Source organism: Tamandua tetradactyla, chromosome 10 (genome assembly GCF_023851605.1).
Source record: "Tamandua tetradactyla isolate mTamTet1 chromosome 10, mTamTet1.pri, whole genome shotgun sequence".
NCBI lineage: Eukaryota > Metazoa > Chordata > Mammalia > Pilosa > Myrmecophagidae > Tamandua > Tamandua tetradactyla.
In genome coordinates, this window is record NC_135336.1 from 68,503,453 (window position 1) to 68,526,933 (window position 23,481).

Below are 23,481 nucleotides of genomic sequence, written 5' to 3' on the forward strand. Positions count from 1 at the left end.
AAATGCTAACAAATATTCATTCATAGACACTATGAGTCATATATCCAGATATGAATGTATTTTTTATTTTATTTTAAAAGAAGAATCATTAAGTCTAAACTTATTACATTTTTCTTTTTTTTGCTTCATGTTTCTTTATTTTTATTTATTCCATGTTTTCTTTTTTTGTTTTAGTTGGGTCTGGTAAGTTGACATTTTATTGGCCATCTTCTAATCACCGTGTCACTGTGACTGGAACTTCTCTTCCCTTTTCCATCCATACCCTTCCATGTCCTTCAACCAGTCAGCCTCCATGTTTCACTTGTCATTGGCCACAAAGACAGACTGCACAGAATAAAGTCTGCAGGAAGTATGGGTAACTGTGACAAAGAGTAAAGGTAATGGGGTTGCTAACTTTATGTCTTATTAAATGATGTGTGATCTGCATCCTTTTATTGCTTCACTCCTCAAATAAGTGATGAAATAAGTTTGTGGACTGTATTTTGGTAACATACTATTTCAATTTATGTCTCATTAGGGTTACACAATAACAAAAAGTAGGTATCCGGGAGATATCTGGGCCATTTTTTTTCCTCAAGAAATATTTATGAATTTATGTCTATCTGTATTTTTGTAATTGGGTTCAGTAAGAGCCATTAAAAGTCCTGTTGACCTTGCACTTAAGGCTGTTCGGACTCACTTTAATTTCTGTCAGATTCATCTCATTTTATTTGAGAAATAATTACATGATGTGTCCAAAATTTATCAAAATTTTCCTTGATAAACTTTTGACTCTATATAAACAAAGCGTTATCAGGTTTCTAAGCATCAGTAACTTGCAGAAGTTCCGATCACTCTTCACGATTGTTAGAGCACTATTCTTGGAGAAGTTTGCCTGAGTTTACTAAGTGGTATTCTAGGGAATAATTTTAATAGTAAAAGAATCTAACTCACCATTCTTTAAGTTAAAAAATTACACATCAGGGCAGGCGATGGTGCACAGTGGCAGAGTTCTCGCCTGCCATGTGAGAGGCCAGGGTTCGATTCCTGGTGCCTGCCCATGTTAAAAAAAAAAAATTACGTGTCACATTTCATATAAATACAGATAGGATGGATTGTTCAACAATGATGATGTGAAAACTAGTTATTTGAAAACATCACTTTCTATATGATCCCATACATAGAAAAATATGGATGGCTTAAAATTTAAATATGAAAATGATAAGGACATAGATGTACAGGACAAAAATGGAGATAAATAGTTATGTAATTTGGGCAGAAACAGTCATTTTTAATAACCATACAAAATACAGAAAACTTAAAGGAAATGATTGAAATATTTGACATTAAAAAGCAAAATATTGTTACAATAGCAAAAATGCCTAACTAGCTTAAAGACTTGTGACAAAATGTAAAAATATATTTGCAGCATATAACAGAAATGTATACAATTTTAGACTGTCAAGAATTCTTAGAAATCAAAAAGAAAATATGACCAGCATATGAAAACAGTCTTACAACAAATAGAATATTAATAACAAGGAAATATTACACTAAATGCTTAATTTCATTAATATAAAAATGCCACTCAAGAAGAGATTCTTTTTCTTCTCAGTTTGCCAAGTATATTAATGCTCAATGTTGGTTGGGTTTGGAGAAAATGCAATTTGTCAGTTAATAGAATAGTCCCGAAGACAATTTAGGCATACGTGCTAAATGCTCTGTATCTTCACATATTCTCTTACCCTGCAATTTTACATCAAGAAAATAATCTTGAATATGCTTGCGGAAGAATATTAATCTTACTACTCTTTTTAATAGTGAAAATTAGAAATAATCTAAATTTAGTACACTTAGGGAACTGTTGCATAATTTAAGGCAACACTTATATAGATTATTAAACCATCATTGAAATGATATTGTAGAATCATATTTTAAAACAGTACGATCCAATTTTGCATGGATAGATTTTCTTTATTTTCTCTTTGCTTATCCAATTTCCCAAATTTTCAGCACTGAATTCATGACATTACTACCATGGTTGTGTGTGTGTGTGTGTGTGTGTGTGTGCATATATAAATTATAGCAGATTTAAATGTAGCTTTCAAAAAATGTTCCATTATTTCATCATAAACATCAAGTAGGTGTATACGATTGTGACAATATTTTGCAATCTCAACCTAGATAGAAGCATGAGAGATGGAGAGGAAGAGAGGCATCTTGCGGCCATTTCTCTTAGATATACCTACAAAATATTTAACAAATGTGTAGACAAATGATTTTTTTTAATTTTACATTTCTAAGACATGTCTTGTGGCTGCTGGCCCAAGAATTACAAAATATACTAAATTCTTTTCTGGGCAAATATCCTGTATTACTGTAGGATAAATATAATTAACACAGGGTTTTGTATCTCTCTTTTCAAAATAGTCTTTGAGGTTTGAGGAGAACTGGCTTTTTATAAATGAAACAGATTCTGGCTTTTATTATTAGACATGCCAAAGGGTGTAGTTGACTAAATGGTTTGAGCACTTATTTTTTCTTATTTTTCCTACTCAAATAAATCCCCACATATTGGTAGGTCATATTTTCCCATTCACTTAATTAATCTTTGGTTTTCTTGCATTGAAGCAAACCAAACTCTATTCTGGATTTAGTTTATCATCCAATCAATCTACTCTTTTAATTTTTTGGTCTGATTTCCACACAGAATACTCCAACCCTTAACTGAGTAATTGAGCACTGCTGTATGGATGCATACAGAAGGAAAATCCCCAAGTGATGCTGCAAATGCCTATTATTATACCTGCATAATGATAGTGTCTGCTAAAATTCATGAGTAAACCACTCAATTACAATCACAAGTTCCAAAAAAATATAAGCTAGAACTTCAATTTTACTAAATTGAACCTAAACTCTCTTCCTAAATTTCTCTAATCTTCTCTAATCTTCCCTATAAGCTACAAAACAGTTGAAGGTATTTGACCTGATTTTTCAGGTCGCATACAATTTTCTAGTCAAATGGTATAATTTCTGTCAAACCTCTATTTAAAAAGGGGGTTTAGAAGAAAACACACTAATCTAAAAGTAGGGCTAAGTGCTTTCTTCAGTTCTGCCATCACATAATCTTGGGCAAGTCATTTATTTTTCCTTTTTTTTGAAAAAAGTGTTTTAAAAATTGATATATAATTAATATGCATATTAAATAACTATTGATGTCCTTATGAGCGGCATACTCAAGTCCCCAGAGTAAGGATCATGTCATGCTATGTTTTCTTTGAAACTCATAAATTAAAGAATATATATATATGATATATCATGTATTTTATATGTATTTATCTATATAATATATATTAGATGCAGTCAGCCAGGGAATCTTAGATGAGAGAAAACTATCCTTTCAAATGCTGACATCGTTAACAAATAAGTCACATTCTTGTGAGCAGAATGATGGCCTTTGTGAGCATATCAGAATATCATTTTTTTTATTCATATTTTCTTCAAGCTGTTACACCAAGTGACTGACATAAGTAACAGAAGCAACTTTTAAAGCAAAAGTCAGAACTAGGAAAAGGCTTAAACAGTATTTTAGAAGAATCCTGCCCTGTATAAATTGTTAAATATCTGGCTTGAAACACTTACTTCAGTCTGAACTGAGACAAGAGAGGAGAATGATTAGGTGTTTCAGACAGCTGATAAGAAATAAATTAGAAAAGTGTAAACAGTAAGTAAAAAGACTTACATTCAGTACATATTTGTTTTCCAAGTATAAAGCACAGCCTCAAAATAAGCATTTCTTTTCAGAGATGGCTCCATCAGCACACCTAATGTTTTCAGCTGCCACTGCTCTCAGTATAACTGACACAATTTTCTGACACTCTATTTACTGCTGGATGAAGTGGCCATTTAAGTCTGTATAAATCAAACAGTTTGGACAAAGCTGGCAGTATTTATAATGTCAGGATGAGCAGATGTTTCAAATTTGCCTTCATTTCCATACATATTCTGTTTGAACATGCCCTTGCCTATGTAAATGAAGGAGGCATTCGATTCTACTATTGCTTTAAATTCATTTCTATTCAAGTAATTGGCCTGAAGATGGTAAATGGTTGTAATTTGCACGGTCGCATTTCAGGAGCTTTTGAGTTAAATTAAAGTAATTTTAAGACCCGTCTGCATCAGGGGGTCCTGTGTAGATGATTAAAGTACCTTCGCCAATAAGCAGCTCTAAATGAGAAAAGGTAATATTCATTCATACAAATTTCAGGTATATTTTGAATGTAAAGGGTCAAATTGTAGCTCAAGAATTCTTTCTAATATGGAGGTTAATCTTAGAAGGTCAGGTAATAAAAACCTCTGCATATAACAACTCTTTTATGTTCTACTATGTGTGCTTACCCTTTCACTTCAAGTTACGGGTGAGAATCAGTATGTTATGTACTGTAGTACAGCATGTTATATAAAATAAAGGCAGCATTTGTGGTATCAGAGAATTGCTTAAGTTAGGAAAATAGCTGTGTGTTTGATTCAGTACAATTTATTTCTTCTCCTTTAGAACCTCCACATTTTGTCGTGAAGCCCCGTGACCAGGTTGTTGCGTTGGGAAGAACTGTGACTTTTCAGTGTGAAGCAACCGGAAACCCTCAACCGGCTATTTTTTGGAGGAGAGAGGGGAGTCAGGTATGACCTTTTCCTCATTTTTTATCAAAACAAAGACGCGTGCCAGCTATAATGAGGAGAACTGACTTACTATTGATTGATACAGCTGTGACATTAGAACTGAGAAAACTCTGAGTGCCCTTGAAGATTTCAGCTTAAGAGAAGATTTTCTTAATTGTTTTTTTTTTTTCCTCAAAGTAATTTTCCCTGACTAGTTATGGCATGCCAGTATGTATACTTTTACCTTTACTCTCAATTCAGCTACATTTTTAAAAAAGCTACCCTTTATTTGTCAACACAATTATCATTTTCTATTATTCAGGTGTCTGGAATTGTGTCTTGAAAGATTAACTAGCTAGGTACACGGATGGTTCAATGGTAGAATGTTCACCTTCCATGCGGGAGACCCGGGTTCGATTCCTGGACCATGCACCCCCCACCAAAAAAAAAAGAGATTGAATAATGTACAGACAGGATAATTATTCAGTGTAATTTCTCTGAAAGCATTAAGTTTTCAGTGTCCTCTGAATCATTAAACTATATGAAATTTTCTTCACCATAGATGCCATGCTAAATAAAATACAGCATATTCTATTTTTTATGCAATTTTATTTATATATATTCACATCCCATATAATCATTCAAAGTTTACAATCAGTGCTCATGGTATCATCATGTAGTTGTGCATCCAGTACAGTATATTCTAATTCTTTGAAAATTATTACATATGATCACATTTTCCTTTAAAATCTTATTCTCTAAGTGTTTGTAAACCAGAATTTTCTAAGTGAAACTAGAATCTAGAGATCTACATGCCTATGAACTCTAAGTTCCCTATTAGACATAAGTTTACAGAATGGAACTTTTTTAAAATTAATTTTTAAAAAATATATAACAACAGACACAAACATTCTTAGCATATGATCATTCCTACATATATAATCATTAATTCACAATATCATTACATATTCATCATCATGATAATTTCTTACAACATTTGCATCAATTCGGAAACAGAAATAAAAAGAAAACAGAAAAAAACTCATACATACCATACCCCTTCCCTTTCATTGATCACTAGCATTTCAATCTACTAAATTTATTTTAACATTTGTTCCTCCTTTTATTTATTTATTTTTAATTAATTTTTAAATTAAAAAAATAACAACAAACACAAACATTCTTAGCATATGATCATTCCATTCTACATATATAATCAGTAATTCACAATATCATCACATAGTTGCATATTCATCATCATGATCATTTCTTACAACATTTGTATCAATTCAGAAAAAGAAATAAAAAGACAACAGAAAAAAATTCATACATGCCATACCCCTTCCCTTTCATTGATCACTAGCATTTCAATCTACTACATTTATTTTAACATTTGTTCCGCCTTTTATTTATTTTTATGCCATATGTTTTACTCGCCTGTTGATAAGATAGATAAAGGGAGCATCAGACACAAGGTTTTTACAATCACACAGTCACATTGTGAAAGCTATATCATTATACAATCATCTTCAAGAAACATGGCTACCAGAACACAGCTCTACATTTTCAGGCAGTTCCTTCCAGCCTCTGCATTGCATCTTGACTAATAAGGTGATATCTATTTAATATGTAAGAATAGCCTCCAGGATAACCTCTCGACTCTGTTTGGAATCTCTCAGCCATTGACACTTCATTTTGTCTCATTTCACTCTTCCCCCTTTTGGTCGAGAAGGTCTTATCAATCCCTTGATGTTGAGTCCCAGCTCATTCTAGGATTTCTGTTCTATGTTGCCAGGAAGGTCCACACCCCTGGGAGTCATGTCCCACATAGACAGAGGGAGGGCAGTGAATTTGCTTGTTGTCTTGGCTGGAGAGAGAGGCCACAACTGAGCAATAAAAGAGGTTCTCTTGGGGTGACTCTTAGGTCTAATTTCAAGTAGGCTTGTCCTATCCTTTGTGGGGTTAAGTTTCATATAAACAAACCCCAAGATTGGGGACTCAGCATATTGGTTTGGTTGTACCCACTGCTTGTGAAAATATCAAAAATTCTCCACTTGGGGAAGCTGAATTTTCTCCCTTTCTCACCATTCCCCCAAGGGGACTTTGTAAATACTTTTTTACTCACTGTTCAAATCACTCTGGGATTTATTGGAGCATCACTTTGGACAAACCTACTGAAATCTTATGCCCTATTCAAGGTTCCATGTACTTATGGTTTTTAATTAAGCTGTCCACATAAGTTATATTATACACTAGTGAAAATATAAATCTTGTACCAAATAAACTTTTTTTTGCTTTAGTGTCACACATAAATTAAAATTTTAAAATATTAATTACCATCTATTTTCAACACCCTACAGTAATGACATTACTTTGGAGAACAGGACATTTTAAACAGCTACACATTACAAGTAATCTTTTTCTTATCTTTTAATGACTTGCCTTCTTTAACACATGAAAACATTTGCCTTTACTTATTTCTGATACTTGTAAAAAAAGTATTATCATTAATTTTTTTTTGCATGGGCAGGCACAGGGAATCTAACCCGAGCCTTCGGCATGGCAGGAGAGAACTCTGCCAGCTGAGCCACCATGGCCCACCCTCTCATTAATTTTTAATACTCTATTCCTGGGTCCTTTTTCTTTTTCTTAAATTAAATTTGGGTGTTTTGTTTCATGCCCTAACTTCTAATATGTTCTTATAAATGACATATTGGTAATTACTGACCTCACTCAAAAATCTGTAGCCAAAGCAGTCAAATTCACCTTTGTTTTTACTTTGCTAGGCAAATATTAATGTCTTCATTGTGATATGTAGTTGTTTTTTTTTTTGCGTGTTGATACATTTTGAGTCAATGTTTTCATGTAGTGAGACTGGAGTCCACTTTCACTCTTTTTTTATAATGTGATTTTATTGAGATGTATTCACATACCATATAATCATCCAAAGTATACAATCAGGGGCTCACAATATCATCATATAGTGCCTTCATCACTACAATCAGTTTTAGGACATTTTCATTACTCCAACAAAAAAGTAAAAAGAAAAAAGAAAACCTAAAACATCCCATACTCCTAAGCCCCTCCTCCCCATTATTTATTTATATATTTGTCTTTATTTTCTTACTCATCTTCTCATACACTGGATAAAGGGATGTCATACACTGGATATCACAATGTGATAAACCTTGTCAGTCGCAAGGTTTTTACAATCAAATCACACTGTAAAAGTTAAATAATTAATCATCATCAAGAATCAAGGCTACTGGATTACAGTTACAGTTTCAAGTATTTCCTTCTAATTCTTCTATACACTAGAAACTAAAAAAAGGCATCTATATAATACATAAGGATAACCTTCAGAATGACCACTTGTCTCTATTTGAAGTCTCTTGGCCACTGAAGCTTTATTTTGTTTAATTTCTTTTCCCCTTTTGATCCAAGAAGGCTTTCACAATGCCACAGTGCCAGGGTCAGGCTTTCCCTGGCAGTTTTGTTCCATGTTGCCAAAGAGATTTACACCCCTGTGAGTCACGTCCCACAAAGTGGGGAGAGTAGTGAGTTTATTTGCAGAGTTAGCTTACAGAAGGAGGTCACACCTGAGCAACCAAAGAGGTTCTCTCAGGAAGTGACTGTTAGGCATAATTATAAGTAGGCTTAGCTTCTTCTTTGCAGAAATAAGTTTCATAAAGGCAAACCCCAAGATCAAGGGCTTAGTTTATTAAATTGGTCATCTCTAATGCATGCAAGAATATCAGGAATTCCCAAGGTGGATAAGTTTAATAGTTCCATTTTTTTCCCCCAGTCCATTAAGGGGACTTTACAAATACTTTTTTATTTTCTGCCTCAAACACTCTATGTAATGTATCAGGATATTAGATTAACCTGTACAAACCAACAAGATCACATTCCCTATTCAAGGTTCCATGTAATTATGTTGTTGAATAAACTGACCATACAGGTTAAATTAGATAGTGTGCTACAGAAAATATAAATTTTATAACAAATAAACATCTCTTCATTTGATCTCACATAGAAGTTGAAACTTTATACAATTTCATACTTTACTCTGTATTCTGATCTACCTTGATCATAACCAGATCAGCTTCATTTAATATCAGATTGATTGAAGTCTGATCTCTTTTTCAGCTTCTTTAACAGTTGCTGTATGGGATAAAACTGACTTTCATAGCTACAGGATTCTAACTCTGAGTTTCAGGTGTCACACAGATAGAGTTCCAGGGAAAGAACAAGTTATACACAAAGAGCTCAGCATCTAAGAATTTAGAAATAACAGTTAAAACTCAGGAATAATTGTGACTGTGGTAAGAACTTACAATTTAGAATCTTTTACTGTAAGTCTCTTTGAACATTCTGAAGTCCTTAATCATCAATTGTCCAATCTCTGCCCACATTCTATCACTTGATAAACTATGCTCATAAATTCAATTCTCAGAGTTTGCCCAATAAACTTAATCCATATTAGTGAGGTCTTAACAATATTTGTCTTTTTGTTTCTGGCTTATTTCCCTCAACATAATGTGCTCAAGGTTCATTCACATAGTTGCATGCCCCACAATTTCATTCCTTCTTGCAGCTGCTCAATATTCCATTGTATGTGTACACCACAATTTGCCCTTCTGTACTGTTAGGTGTGGCCGTTATTTGTTTTCATATTTTACTGTTTTGGTTGGTTCTAGCACATTCTGTCTGACTTCAAAGGATGAAATTTGCTGAGTGTCAGCAAATTAAACTCAGGAAAATACAAAATATTTTAATACGACAGGTAGAATTAGAAGTTTATTATTAAAGAAAGTATGTGCAGTAAAAGTGGTAACTATACTAGAAGTTCTTATTAATAGAGTTATATTTATATGGTTCATTTTAATTATTTAAATTGTAGATACAAATTCCAAATCATGATTGTACTTTGCTTTCGTTTAATAATGCAATAATTTTCTCTAAAATTATGAGATTAGCTATGTTGCATAGAGCATTATAGTTAGGCCTTTATAAAGCTATGCATCATAAAAAAGTACCTACACTTTAAAAAAAAAGAAACATCTTTATTCAGTTAGAAAAAAAATTTATATTCCTTATTTCATATAATATGAACATGACATGCATGGTACATTATTTTGTATATAAATGTGTCCTTCCTTGAAGATGACCCAGAAACATGCAGTTTTTATTCAGAGTGAAAAATTTGTACTACTAAATAACATTACCTCTCTTCTCGACTTTTTTGTATTTAAGACAAATTTCTGAAGAAATAAAACTCAGTTATGAATTCTTAGATTTGCTATTTGAATTTCAAAAAACCCATGGCAAATATTCTCACCATTTAACAATAGAAACAAATATGTAACTGCTAATAGTCTGTTAGAAGTCACTGAACATTTATGACAGAAGACCCAGGGAGAAGCTTGTTATGGTACCAATGCTATTTGTGAATTTAATCATTATTTGTCAAATGTGTTTAAATTTTAGTTCTGTTTATATATTAAAGGTCTCATTGTTCATAATCCTACTGGTAATAGATATATGAAGAATTCTTTTGTCTTTGCTTTAGTTAAGTACATAAAACTTTTTACTCTAATGTACCTAATTTTCTTTTTGCATCTGTTATTCTCTGAAAACTGTTAGTTATAAAAAGTCACATCAACATTTGAATTTATTTAAATTTTCAAATGCTCCTAACCATGATAGACATATAAGGTTAGAGCATTAAACTCTTATGTATAATGTGTGGGCAAATTTATGTATGCACATATCCATATATTTTGGTATGTGATGAAAGAATATTTAGCTTGTGTGTGTGTGTACATACATGCTTATGTGTATATTTTAAAATATATGTGTCTATATTAAGAAGTATTGGAAACTAGAAATTAACCTATTTTTATTCTTTCTCATCAATTCTGGGTTCTAGAATCTGCTTTTCTCATATCAGCCACCACAGTCAACCAGCCGGTTTTCAGTCTCCCAGACTGGTGACCTCACCATTACTAACGTCCAACGGTCTGATGTTGGTTATTATATCTGCCAGACGCTAAATGTTGCTGGAAGTATCATCACAAAAGCATATTTGGAAGTTACTGATGGTAAAGTAGAGCATTTTATTTACACACATCCAAATTTGGTCTACAGTGTAAAGGGAGTGCCAGAAGTATTTCTTTCCAACTTTTTAAACTTTTGACAGCTGTTTTGGTGTAAAGTTGAAATGGATGTTGATAAAATGATTAACTCCAAATTTCTCACTTAGTTATACTATGAATTTCTAGAATCAAGTCAGATGCATAAAAGCATAGCAAATATCCAAGCAAAAGTTAATACCATATGACTATACATAGGAATATTTCTGTGTTTTGGAAAACAAGTTATTTTATATCTGTTAGTGTATATGACCATCTCTTTTCTTTCCTCTAAATCACAGAGATAAGATGAATGTTTCATAAGCTCGAAATCAACTCGTGATAATGAACAGAATTTTATTCCTAAAATTGTGACTTTATTCTCCCTATAAATGCCCCCGTATGTGATCAATTAATGTCAAATATGAATAGTATGAAGACACAGTGATGGATATAATCTCCCAACCATAAGATGGAAAGTAATGGTAAATTACAAACAAGAAGAAGGAAAAGAAAAGCAGAAGGAAAAAAAAAATATATATATATATACAAGTAAAAATATGTGTATCTATTTATGATAGATATACATATATGTAATCAAGAAGGTATTACAAGTAAAAAAGCCTTCCAAATTAAAAATAGAACTGAAAACATAATAGTAATGAGGATTTTCTTTCCCTAAAGTTCATTTGGAACAATCAAAATTATTTTTTCACTCGCAGTTATAAAAATTAAAAGAAAGAGCATGTAAAGAAAGGAAGAGCCTGTCTTTCAAGGAGGAAAATGCTTCAAGAATAAGAGGATAGCTCCATGCATTCAGTCTTCTAGTCTTTTGTTTCAAACATTAAATAACGATTTAAACATTCAATATAATAGCAGCTACTTCTTTGATTTGAAACCTTGGAAGCCATCTTTGACTCCTTACTCTTCTTTATCTCTATATACCATCATCTTTTGAATTAACTAAATTGTCTGTCTCTGTTGAAACTCCCAGCCCTACTCATTTATCATCCGAAACTGTAGCAGCCTGCTAGTTTCTGCCCTCTAACTTCATCTCCATATTGTTACTAGGCTGAGTTCTTCTCTGTAACCTTCTTTTGTTCCATTTTGTAAATTGAAGTATAAAATACATACTGTAAAGTAAGTAGAATAAACCAATACAGATTCATTATTTATTCATGTAATGACCACCAGATCAAGATATGGAACTTTTCCAGTACCACAGAAGGTTCCCACATATCCCTTTCTAGAACATAGCCTTTCCCTGCCTCAGGTAATCCCTTTGCTAACTTTTATCACCATTGGTTTGTTTTTTCTGTTCTCAGAACTCAGATAAGTGAAATCATGCAGTAGATAGTAGCTTTTTGTGTATGCCTTCTTCTGTTCAAAATAACATTCGTGTTTTTTTTTTGTATATGTGAGTAGTTAATTCTTTTTATAAGTATGTAGTATTCCATTGTATAAATAGATCACTTTATTTAACCACTCTCGTTTTGATGGATTCTTTTCAATTAGGGTTTTTATGAATACAACCGATACTCCTGTATGTGTCTGTTGGTGGATATGCATTCATTTCTCCTCTTTGTCATTTTTTTATACACTCTAGATATAAGTCTTTGTTCAGATGTATGTATTACAAATATTTCATCCTACTCAATCTTTTAATGACAGCTTTAAGAATGTAGTAATTAATTTAATGAGCACAACTTTAAGTTTTTCCCTTACAGTCAATGCTCTTAGTGTCCTGTTTGATAACAACTATAAGTTTAGAAGATATTCTTCTGTCTTTTTTCTGGAATCTTTTTGGTTTTGCCTCTAAGCTTTAAGTTTTCTAATCCATCTTGAGTTACTTTTTGTAAATGGTGTGAGGTAGGGGTCAACTTTTTTTTTTTTATTCCAAATGAATATTGAAAAGACTATCCTTTTCTCATTCAATTGCAATGGCATTTACACTATAAGTCAAATGACTATAGATGTGTAGGTCTATTTCTGATTTCTCTGTTCTATTTGATTGATCAATTTATGCCAATATACATGGCCTTAATTATTGTAGCTTTATCACAACTCTTAAAATCTGGTAGTATAAACTTTCAACTTTGTTTTTCTTCTCTAAGTTGGCTATTAATATGTCTGCATTTCCCTATATTTTTTCAAAATTCACTTGTCATTTTCCATGCTTGTGCACATGCACACATATGCATATACACATACATACAAACTAAAACAAAAACATCTGAAAGTTTTATTTGGATTCCATTTAAATTATTGAACAATTTAGGATAGTTAGATTCTTAACAATCTGAGTCTTTCAATCTAGAGGTATGATATATGTTCCACATGTATCCTTCAATTTAGTTAGGTCTTTAATTTCTCTAAGCACTATTTTGTAGTTTTTAGGGTAGAAATATTGCTCATCTTTTAATAGATTTATACCTATGATATTTTATGATTTTTGATGTGATCGTATATGGTATTTAAAAAATTTCATTATTGAATTGAGGCAAGTGTCTAGAAAGACAAATGAGTTTGGATATTGACCTTGTATCTAACAACTTTGCTAAATTTGCTCATTTTTCTAATAAGTTTTTAGGTAAGTTATTTTGAAATTTCTGTATACAAAATGTATCAATTACAAATAAGACCAGTTTTACCCCTTCTTTCCAATATTTATACATTTTATTTCTTTTACTTGCCCTGCATTATCTGTGATCTCTAATAAAGTAAATAGAATTAGTGATAGTGGACTCATTTTTCTGAATCAAAACTTCAGAGGGAAAACATTTAATATTTCAACATCAAATAGAATATTGGCTAAGGTTTTTGTAGCTACCCTGGAGTTTCAAGAAAAATTTACAGGGATATTTTTAAAACATTATCTTATTTTTTTCTCAGTGGTCTTTGGATAAAGTATATGTTCCTTAATGTGCTTTACCATTCATGATCTGAACCCCTTGCAAGCTCAGCTCTGAGTACTCTGTTGCTCACATACCTATTTGGATTGTGCTTGCCATACTTTTTCTTTACCTTACGATTTCTACATGTGCTGCTTCTACTGACTTGAACTTTCATTTCTTTCAGCAAGCACTCCATAACTCCCAAAATCTGGGTTCTATGACCCAATCCCACCATGTACTATGCATCCTATACTTTCCTGTCTTCTCTTTTCACTTGTATACTACACATTAAGTTCCATGAGAGTATGTCCACGTCTGTCTAATAAAGTTAAATATATACCCAGTATTCACCAAAGTCTGACATGCAGTCGATGCTTAGTAGATATTCTTTGAACGAGGGGTAGAAAAAGATGGAAAGGGTGAACAACTAACTCTTGCTGGATTCAGAATTCAAAACTTAGATTGTCTCTCCCGAAAGCTAAAATTCTTACCACTGTCTGTAACACAAATGATGTATCTACTGACTCCAATAGTTAGAATGACCTAAATTTTTTTTACACTTCCCTATATACAATTCAACCATTAAATTATAGTTGTAAAGACCATGTAATGGCTTGGATAATGACTAACACAATCAATTGAAGTAAAATTGGAACATAAAATTGCACATATATTTATTTGTATTTTTCTGCTTCATAGAACAATTTGCATATAGATATACATGAAAGAAAGACCAGAGTAAACTATGGCAAATATTTTCAAGAATTTTTTATTAGTCCCTTATTTATTAATTTAATATACCATCTGACATGGCATTATCATGAATTGCTTGCATTTATGAGACTAGATCTTTTATAGCAACTTTTTTTGTATGCTGCATGGTGGAGTCATGTTTCATTATTTTTCCATGTGATCATCCCGTTATTATAGCACCATTTGTTTGTTTATTTTTGTTTGTTTTTGCTTGTTTGTTTCTTTTTTTGGGAAGTGCATGGACTGGGAATTGAACCCGTGTCTCCCTCATGGCAGGTGAGAATTCTACCACTGAACTACCCTTGTACCCCTCATAGCAACTTTTACTGAAGTAAAAAATACTCTACATTTGTGAATGGGGGATTTATCACTAAAAGCCAATTCACTAGCAACACTAACTGTCCTTTTCCACCTTGCAGTCTCTCAGGTGATAAAAGGTGGTTTTATGTTGTCATAGACATATGTTTTTTAAGTTTTGTTTTACTTTAGAGATCATTGATATTGTGGAAATTGACTTACGACTATGGACTCATTCTTCATAGGTAAAACTGTAATTTCTTGGTTGGGGATTTTTAGTTGCCAATTTAATTAGTGAAAGATAGAATTTTTAAAATTGTCAATATAAATATTTATACATTACCAGGTGAGGTTAAGAGGATGGTTAGTAGGGAAAATACTTACTTGACGCTGTCTGACTTTAGTTCCTTGACTTTCTTTTTGTTTGTAAGCACAACAAAGGCTAAGGTAGAATAAAGCACAGAATATGGTGAAATTGCAGCTATTTTTGAGAAGTTCTGCTCTGTAGCTCTGATCTACCCATAATAGCAGTTAACTCAGAATATAAAAATTCATATTAACCATTTAGTTGAAATTTTCCTTCTCTTTATACTAGAGAGCAAGAAAAAAGAAATTAATGATAATTGAAGTGATGTATATAATATGAAATAATTTGTCTTCCTCTTTCAAAAGTTGTAGAGTGGAAAGAGTGTTAACTTTGAGTCAGGAAAGGGAAATTTTCCATGTCCTATTTGCCATTGACAAGTCATTTAAACTTTCAAAGTTTCACTTACCTGATTCCTAAAATAGGATAATAAGATTTGAGTAGATTGAGTCAGAGGTTTGCAAAATATAATGTTTGAAAGAAGTCTGTCAACTGATGTCAAATGTGATATATAACTTTGGTGTTTATTGATGTATAAATGTGAGTTTTTCATACTTCAGCCAGTGCATGTATTGTTTTGTGTTCTACTTTTTCACTTACAATTATTTCCTAAATATATTAATATATATTAGCATAGTCTTCAGGATCATTATTTTTTTCATCACATAATTTTTTATTCATCACCAAGAACATTTTTAGAACATTTGTTTCACTCCAGAAAAAGAAATAAAGAGAAAGAAGAAAAAAACCCATATATCCTGTACCTCTTACCCTTCCCTCTCATTGACCACTAGTATTATAATCTACCCAATTTTTTTACCCTTTCCTTATCCCTGCCTATTATTTATTTAGTTTTTTAATCCTTATTTTTTACTCAACTGTCCATAACCTGGATTTAAGGTATCAACCACCTTTTCACTTTTGTAAAAACAAGGTTTTCCCAACCACACAGTCACATTACAAAAGCTATAGAGTTATACAATCATCTTAACAGATCAAGGCTATTGAAAGACAGTTCAACAGTTTCAGATACTTCCCTCTAGCCACTCCAATGCACCATAAACTATACAGGGATATCTGTATAATGCATGAGGATAATTTCAAGGATAAACTCTTGACTCTGTTTGAAATCTGTCAGCTGCTGAAATTTTATTTTGTCTCATTTTTTTCATCCCCCTTTTGATCAAGAAGGGTTTCTCATTCCCATGATGCTGGGTCCCCGCTCATACCCAGGATTTCTGTCCCACATCGCCAGGGAGATTTACACCCTTGGGAGTCATGTCCCACTTAGAAGGGGAGGGCAGTGAGCTCACCTACTGAATTGGCTTAGAGAGAGGCCACATATGAGCAACAAAAGAGGTTCTCTGGGGATGACTCTTAGGCATAATTGTAAGTAGGCTTAGCTTCTCCTTTGCAGGATTAAATTTCATAAGAGGAACCCAAAGATTGAGGACTTGGCCTATTAAATTGGTTGTTATGAGCATTATTTTTGAGCTAATACAATTTTAAACCCTCATCTTTTTAGGTTTTTTAGTCTTCCATTGGCTATGAGGAAAAGATAATAAATGTTCACAAATCCTGCCGTTATAACACCACTACTGCCACCACTATTACTATCATATTGATACTTATGAATAATTAGCTACAGTTACTCAATGCTTATTTTCTGCCAGACATTATGCTAAGAACTTTTCACATATCATCAGTTTCACAATTGACAATGCCACATTCTATAGATGAGGCAACTGAAGCAGAAAGCGGTGAAGAGTTGTTATCTAAATCACACAGATCTTGTGTAACAGAACTGAGATTTAAACAGAAGTCTTCACTGTCTGAGGTGGTTGCCACTTGTTACATATAGCTATTTAAATTTGAATTTAAATTACTTAACAAATAAAATCCAGTTCTAGCCATCCTTGCAGTGTTCAGTTGCCGCCGGTTGCTGTTGACTACCATATTGAACAGCACAGCCATGGGATAGTTTCATTATACAGCACTATGTTTCTGCCTCCAAACGCCTTGCTCAGACACACTGTAAAATGGCATTTCTCCTGGTTATACTTTCTATTTTATCACAGGATATTTCACTCTAATAATTCCAGTGGAATATGTTATTACCTCTATTTGAGGTTTGTCTCATAAGTCTGAAATTTAGCTTTGACTCATAAATGTGCCATATTCTTTGATGTGTGTAACTGTATAATTTTCAACATTCCATCTCAATCCATGATAACAGCAAAATGGCTCATGTATTTGCTAAAAACAGGACGTTACTTTAATGAATGCTTAAGTGTTATAGCTCTGCTTTTTGAATTGCTTTTTTTTTATAGAGAAGGACAAATGCTGATGATATCACAGTGTGTGTGTATTTATTTCTATCTATCTGTGAATGTATTTTTTGCAATTAGCAAAACACTTTCACTAAAACAATGTCCTGAGCTAGTTAGAACAAGGATTATTGTTTTCTTTTAAAGATGAAAAAACTGAGGCTTGGAGAATTTATGGAAGTTGCCCAAAGACACATGGAAGATGGTTGAGCTGATAACCAACCCTTCTTCTCTTGCTTTACTTTTGTTAACCACCCCCCTTAAATGATACGGAATAAATGACAGGAAAACAACACTAATAAACTGGGGTGGGATGGGATGGGGAGGTGGGGGATGATATTAAATAAGATGCAAATTTCAAAAAACTAAAAAAAAAAAGAAAAGAGGAAATGTGAATAAATCCCTAGATATTGGATTGTTTTGAAATATAAAAAGAATGCCAAATGTAAACCATTCCTTTACTGGACTTGGATCTAATCAGTTATAGAAAAGCACTAAGTTACTAATTTAATGACTATCTGGAGAAAAATGCTCATTCTTTCTTTTAATCAAGGGTTAATGTTAGAGTATTTTGTAAAAATCTCAATATAATGTTATACTTATCAGAAGGAACCTCTAATTTGATTTTCACTAAACTCAACAGATAATGTAGAAAATATTAAAAACATCTCAGCAAAGAATTATTGGCCTATATTTTCAACTGTGGAGTATCTGAAACACTCCTGCCAAGTTTCAAACTTCAGCCTTTTAAAATTGCTTCTTGGTATTAGCACATTTCATACTAGTGACCAGGACATGGAAAAGAATCGGAAGGCAGATTGAAAATTCCGTTGTTGGTTTCACTTCTTTGTTTTCCTATTTTTCTCAGATTGACTTTTAAAAAACCAATAATTATTACATGATAAAAGGGAGACAAATTGAAGTGTGACTCTAGCTTGTGAATTGCTTTGGTTACATAAAACTTTGAACATGACACATCCTACTTTGTAAATCATTGCACCCAAAACTTAGTTACCCTGACAACCAGTTTCCTTTAAGTCAGACTGCTTAGGATCTTCTTTTGTATATGGTGTCTTTTATTTTTCCTTTAATTAATTCCAGAGCTTTGGTAATTAAAGGCAAAACTTAATAAAAGACAATAGCTGAATATTTTTTCTTTTTATTCATTTAAAAAGCTCTATGGAGTTTCACATAAAATGCTTAGGTCTGGCAGTGGGAACATCTAGGATTTATTATAGGTCTACTGTGGTGGTTTTAGATTTTTCTGCATAATAGTTGTTGCATTTTAGATTTTAGATTATAGGTTTAGGTTATAGACTTTCAATAATAATAATTTAATTTATATGTAGAAATGCTTTTCATTATTATCTTCCATATTACATTAAAACTATTTATATAAAATGACAGAATTAGCAAAAGTGCCTATTATTTCTAATAGGGAGGTATAATGTTTGTGAAGTTAGGACATCAGCTTGAGTTGTGTTGTCTTATTGGATGAATCTACCAATGGTGTATTTGGATATTTTTCAGATAACTCTGAGTTCATTAAGGTTGGGTCACTTCCACTTAGGTATTTTTTCTTAGAAAGAATCTCCCAAGGTAAAAAAGAAATAGGGGGCTCAGTCGTAGTGCGGTGTTAAGTATCAAAGTCCAAAGCACTTTGTGAACCCAAAATTGCCAAACATGCTGGTAATGTACCATCGTTTTATTATGTTAGTTAAAAAACATTTGCAATATGTCAGCTTGGTGGTTGTTCATGTATTAAAATTGTCTCATGTGTTTCGTTGGAGTAAATCGTTTTCTTTTTTCTTTTTTTTCATATTTTAAACTATAAAAACACAGCCTTCCACTTCTCATCACTATACTATTTCTTCAAGTTCACAATCCTTATTTAATCCCTGAACTGGTGAGTTAAGTAGGTCCCTTGACAATGCAGCAGGCTCAGTCAGTGGTTGCTCCTTTGAAAAGAGTACTTTGTATCTTATTTTATTATTCTGAATCAGTGCATCCTATAAATGCATTCTGAATAATGCATGTCTCTTACTTTAATTACTTGTTTAATGATCTTTAGTTTGTTTCAAAGCCTCTAGCAACTGCTGTTGCTTGGATGATTAGAAAATTGCTTCCAGTTGCAGAAATCTATTTCCTGTTGTTTCTTCTGGCAGTGATTGCAGACCGGCCTCCCCCAGTCATTCGACAAGGTCCTGTGAATCAGACTGTGGCAGTGGATGGGACTTTAATCCTCAGCTGTGTGGCCACAGGCAGTCCAGGGCCCACAATTCTGTGGAGGAAGGATGGAGTCCTTGTTTCAACTCAAGATTCTAGAATCAAACAACTGGAGACGGGCGTGCTACAGATCAGATACGCTAAGGTAACTCGAAATGACACCCTGGGCTTCCTGTCTTGTTCCACTTTGTTTTTGCCTTTAGCAACTGGTGCTGAAGTCTCAAATTTTAGATTTAATGACACATAAGCAACAGTAGTAGTGTTTTTTTTAATTTGATACTTTATTCTTTCAGACAGCCTGCATGTGTGTTTAAGATGCTTTGACTCATGTTTTAGCCCATGGCAACTAATTTAAGAAAAAAAAAAGATTTCTAAGACATATTAATTGAGGAAAGTAGATCTGTGGAGAAAGAATACCTGCAAGTAGTGGTATGGTGTGCTCATTCTATGAAGCATTTTTCAAAGAAATTTTCTGGTATCATTTCATTATGTCTAAAATCCTTGAACAGTTTGGCTATTGTACGTATTTGGCTCAGCCTTTTGCAATTACAGAATACTGTACATGCAAACAAAAACTATAAAGCAATGTACACACTGAATGTATATTTTAAATTAGAACATTAAATCATGAAAAGCCCACAGGTCTGTGAGGACAATTTAGAGATTTACCTTTTCAGGGCATCACATCCCATACCTGTTCTTTCAGGACTCTGTTGTTTTGTTTTGAGTTTTCTTTTTCTTTTTAGATCAAGATCAGACAAGCTCATGAAGCATATGAAAGAATAGTCTTGACAGCAATAAACATAAATTTCAATTGCTTTATTGCCTGTTGTGGGTGGGTTCGTAAGTGCTTTGGATCACCATAATGGTGCATTTTTCGTGCCACCCAAATGTTAATATGTTGTACTTCTTTGTGACAACTATTGTGACCTCATTATTGCAATAGTCAGAAAAAGATGACAACAGTCTTGCTTTATCAAACATTACTTGAAGATAGGGTTACCACCTTAAGCAGAGGTTGTTATGCTGCTGCTGGTTTAAAAGTTGAAAATGTGACCTGTGTTTATTTTCTGGCATTCAGCCATTAGAAGGAGAGACAGCATTCATGCCAGCTGGAGTATGACTTTATCGTTATTGAACTGCCTTAAGTTACAGGTTAAACCATAAGAAAATGAAAACAAAACAAAACAAAATTAATGAATATTTTAAGAAGAAATCCTTTTGTAGCTATCCTTTATCTATATATGCCTGTTTATCTCAGATATCTATGTAGACCTAACCATGATAAAATATGAAATAGTGAGAAGAGTTGTTGGCTCAAATTTACTGACCTCATAATGTGAGTTACCAAATATAAAGATACAACTTTGCAATGAAGATTATTTCTTTGAATTTTAAAAGTTATATATCCTAGTAATTATTTATCTCTGACACTGATAATAATGACATAATATGATTAAATATTAGATTGTTTTATTATGCAATGAGAATAACCAGTTAGAATCTCTTTTTTTTTTTTTTGCTGTCTTCATGTCATTTTTTCCTTCACATGCAATAAAAATATATTCAGTTAAGAGGAAGTTTCTCGTTAGAGAATTCTAGTGCAGTTATCCATATTCATGGACCATATACAAACCTGTAATTGCTTTTCCAGCCCAGTGAGCTCTTGATTGTTCCAAATATTTATTTTCCATCTGTCTTCTCAGCTGGGTGACACTGGTCGGTATACCTGCATTGCATCAACCCCTAGTGGTGAAGCAACATGGAGTGCTTACATTGAAGTGCAAGGTAAATTAGATAGTGTTTTTTGCCTTAAAATGAAGGTTAACATGCAGTTGTTTACTTACTAGTAAACTGATGAAGTAGGTAACCCTAAAACCTTACTAGGTATGTGATATGTTCTATACACTCGTATGCTTCTCTATGTATGGGCAAACATCTTTTTTATGTATTTTTTTTCTCCTTTGTTAGAATTTGGAGTTCCAGTTCAGCCTCCAAGACCCACTGACCCAAATTTAATCCCTAGTGCCCCTTCAAAACCTGAAGTTACAGATGTCAGCAGAAATACTGTAACATTGTCATGGCAACCTAATTTGAATTCAGGTGCAACTCCAACATCTTATATTATAGAAGCCTTCAGGTAGAGTGCAATGATGTTTCCTAGTTGTTATCTTCTTCTTGACTTGCCATTAAATAAGCATATCCTAACTTGTGTATCTGTCCTCAGCCATGCATCTGGTAGCAGCTGGCAGACTGTAGCAGAGAACGTGAAAACAGAAACACTTGCCATTAAAGGACTCAAACCTAATGCAATTTACCTTTTCCTTGTGAGGGCAGCTAATGCATACGGAATTAGCGATCCAAGCCAGATATCAGATCCAGTAAAAACACAAGGTAAATATTGACACATACCTACTCACAGATGTTATAATATTACAGGCAAATGATTTGTGCTACATGCCAAGATGGCATATTTAATATAGATCTGTTGTCCGGGTTGCTCAGTTTTTTAGTACATGAACACGATGTCTATAAATTTTATTTTCTGAAGTCAGCACACCAAGATAAGATTAACAAAAAAGAAAACTGTGCTCATTTTATAAAATCAGAAATGCAGCGAGACAAAAATATTATGTGTATTATATTCAATTTCTTGATTTTCAGATATAGTTATATAGGGGTATATAGTCACTATCATACTAAAATTGTATGTCTCTTGAGATTCAGTACTCTTAAGTCTGCAGAAGAATTTTCAGAATTATAACCCTAATCAAGTAATATTCTCTGGAAATCACCCAAATCTAGGAGATATTTGAAAAATAAACTTGATTTTCTTCTTAATTCCTCTGTCTAGTTGACCTCCTACAAAACATAAGAAAAATTACTTTAGGTCTTTAAGTTGTTTTGCCTGTCTTGCATTGTTGATTATGTGAGCCATGATATATTAAACATTTTAGTGGGAAAAAACACCTACATTTTTCTAAAACTGGGTCAAAGAAATGGATAAAAGGAAAAGTGGACATGTGAAAGCTGCTTCTAAAACATTTCAAACTGGAAATTTCAATTACTTAGATATACTGCTTTATATTATAATTTGTGAGTAGAATTTCTTTTTAGTTGCAACAGACATTATCTCCTACCTAACCTCTTGCTCATCCTATTTTTAATGCTTCAATAGGAGTAAAATTTATTTTGAAAAAAAAAGATGAATTAGAATCAACCTTTACATTTTTAATACATATTGTCATTGTATTTAAATATGCTTGCTATTTTGATGTTTGAAAGAAAACTAACTATAGAGGGTATGCTTAGAAATATAAAAATATTTTCTCTATATAAAGCGGGATCGTAAGGTCCCTATATTGAGTTATTTGTTTCCAAAGGAAAATTAGTAACTTAATAAGCGTGATAGAAGTTGTATACAAAAATAACTGAAATACTTTTTTCTTAGTTTGAAAGGATCTGGAGGTCTGGCAGCCATGTTGTGTGTTTTGTCTTCTCCAGCGGGTTTATAAATAATCTTTTAGGAAAGACTTTTTGCTTCAGAATTCACAGAAAAAGCAAACCGGCTTGTAGAACATGCCCATGTCTGTCTCTTACTGTGTGAATTCAACACACCCAGATGCCTATATTTGCTATTATGAGTCACCCTTCCAGGAGCTTTGATATGCTTGGAGTCTGCCTTAAGGCAGCTTGAGGTTTTCAATATTAGATACACGTTTTTAAAATTACAAAAACTATGACAGATATAAAATCAGTTTAAACCCTCATCCCCAGTGCAGTGGTCTCTATTCAGTGGACTCTTGAGTCCTTGATTGACTATATATGGCTTCACTCTGTTCTGCCAC

The 23,481-nt window shown here is 32.9% G+C and overlaps 1 protein-coding gene across 4 annotated transcripts in view; it reads left to right on the plus strand.

Moving 5' to 3' along the window:
• ROBO1 (roundabout guidance receptor 1) overlaps positions 1–23,481 on the plus strand; it is a 456,386-nt gene that overhangs the window by 362,625 nt on the left and 70,280 nt on the right. For all 4 annotated transcript variants that reach the window (XM_077118707.1, XM_077118705.1, XM_077118706.1 and 1 more), the window contains exons 7-12: positions 4,535–4,659; positions 10,571–10,742; positions 19,573–19,778; positions 21,340–21,421; positions 21,605–21,773; positions 21,861–22,027. In XM_077118707.1, coding sequence (XP_076974822.1) covers positions 4,535–4,659; positions 10,571–10,742; positions 19,573–19,778; positions 21,340–21,421; positions 21,605–21,773; positions 21,861–22,027 — 921 coding nt within the window. The remainder of the gene's footprint in view (positions 1–4,534; positions 4,660–10,570; positions 10,743–19,572; positions 19,779–21,339; positions 21,422–21,604; positions 21,774–21,860; positions 22,028–23,481) is intronic.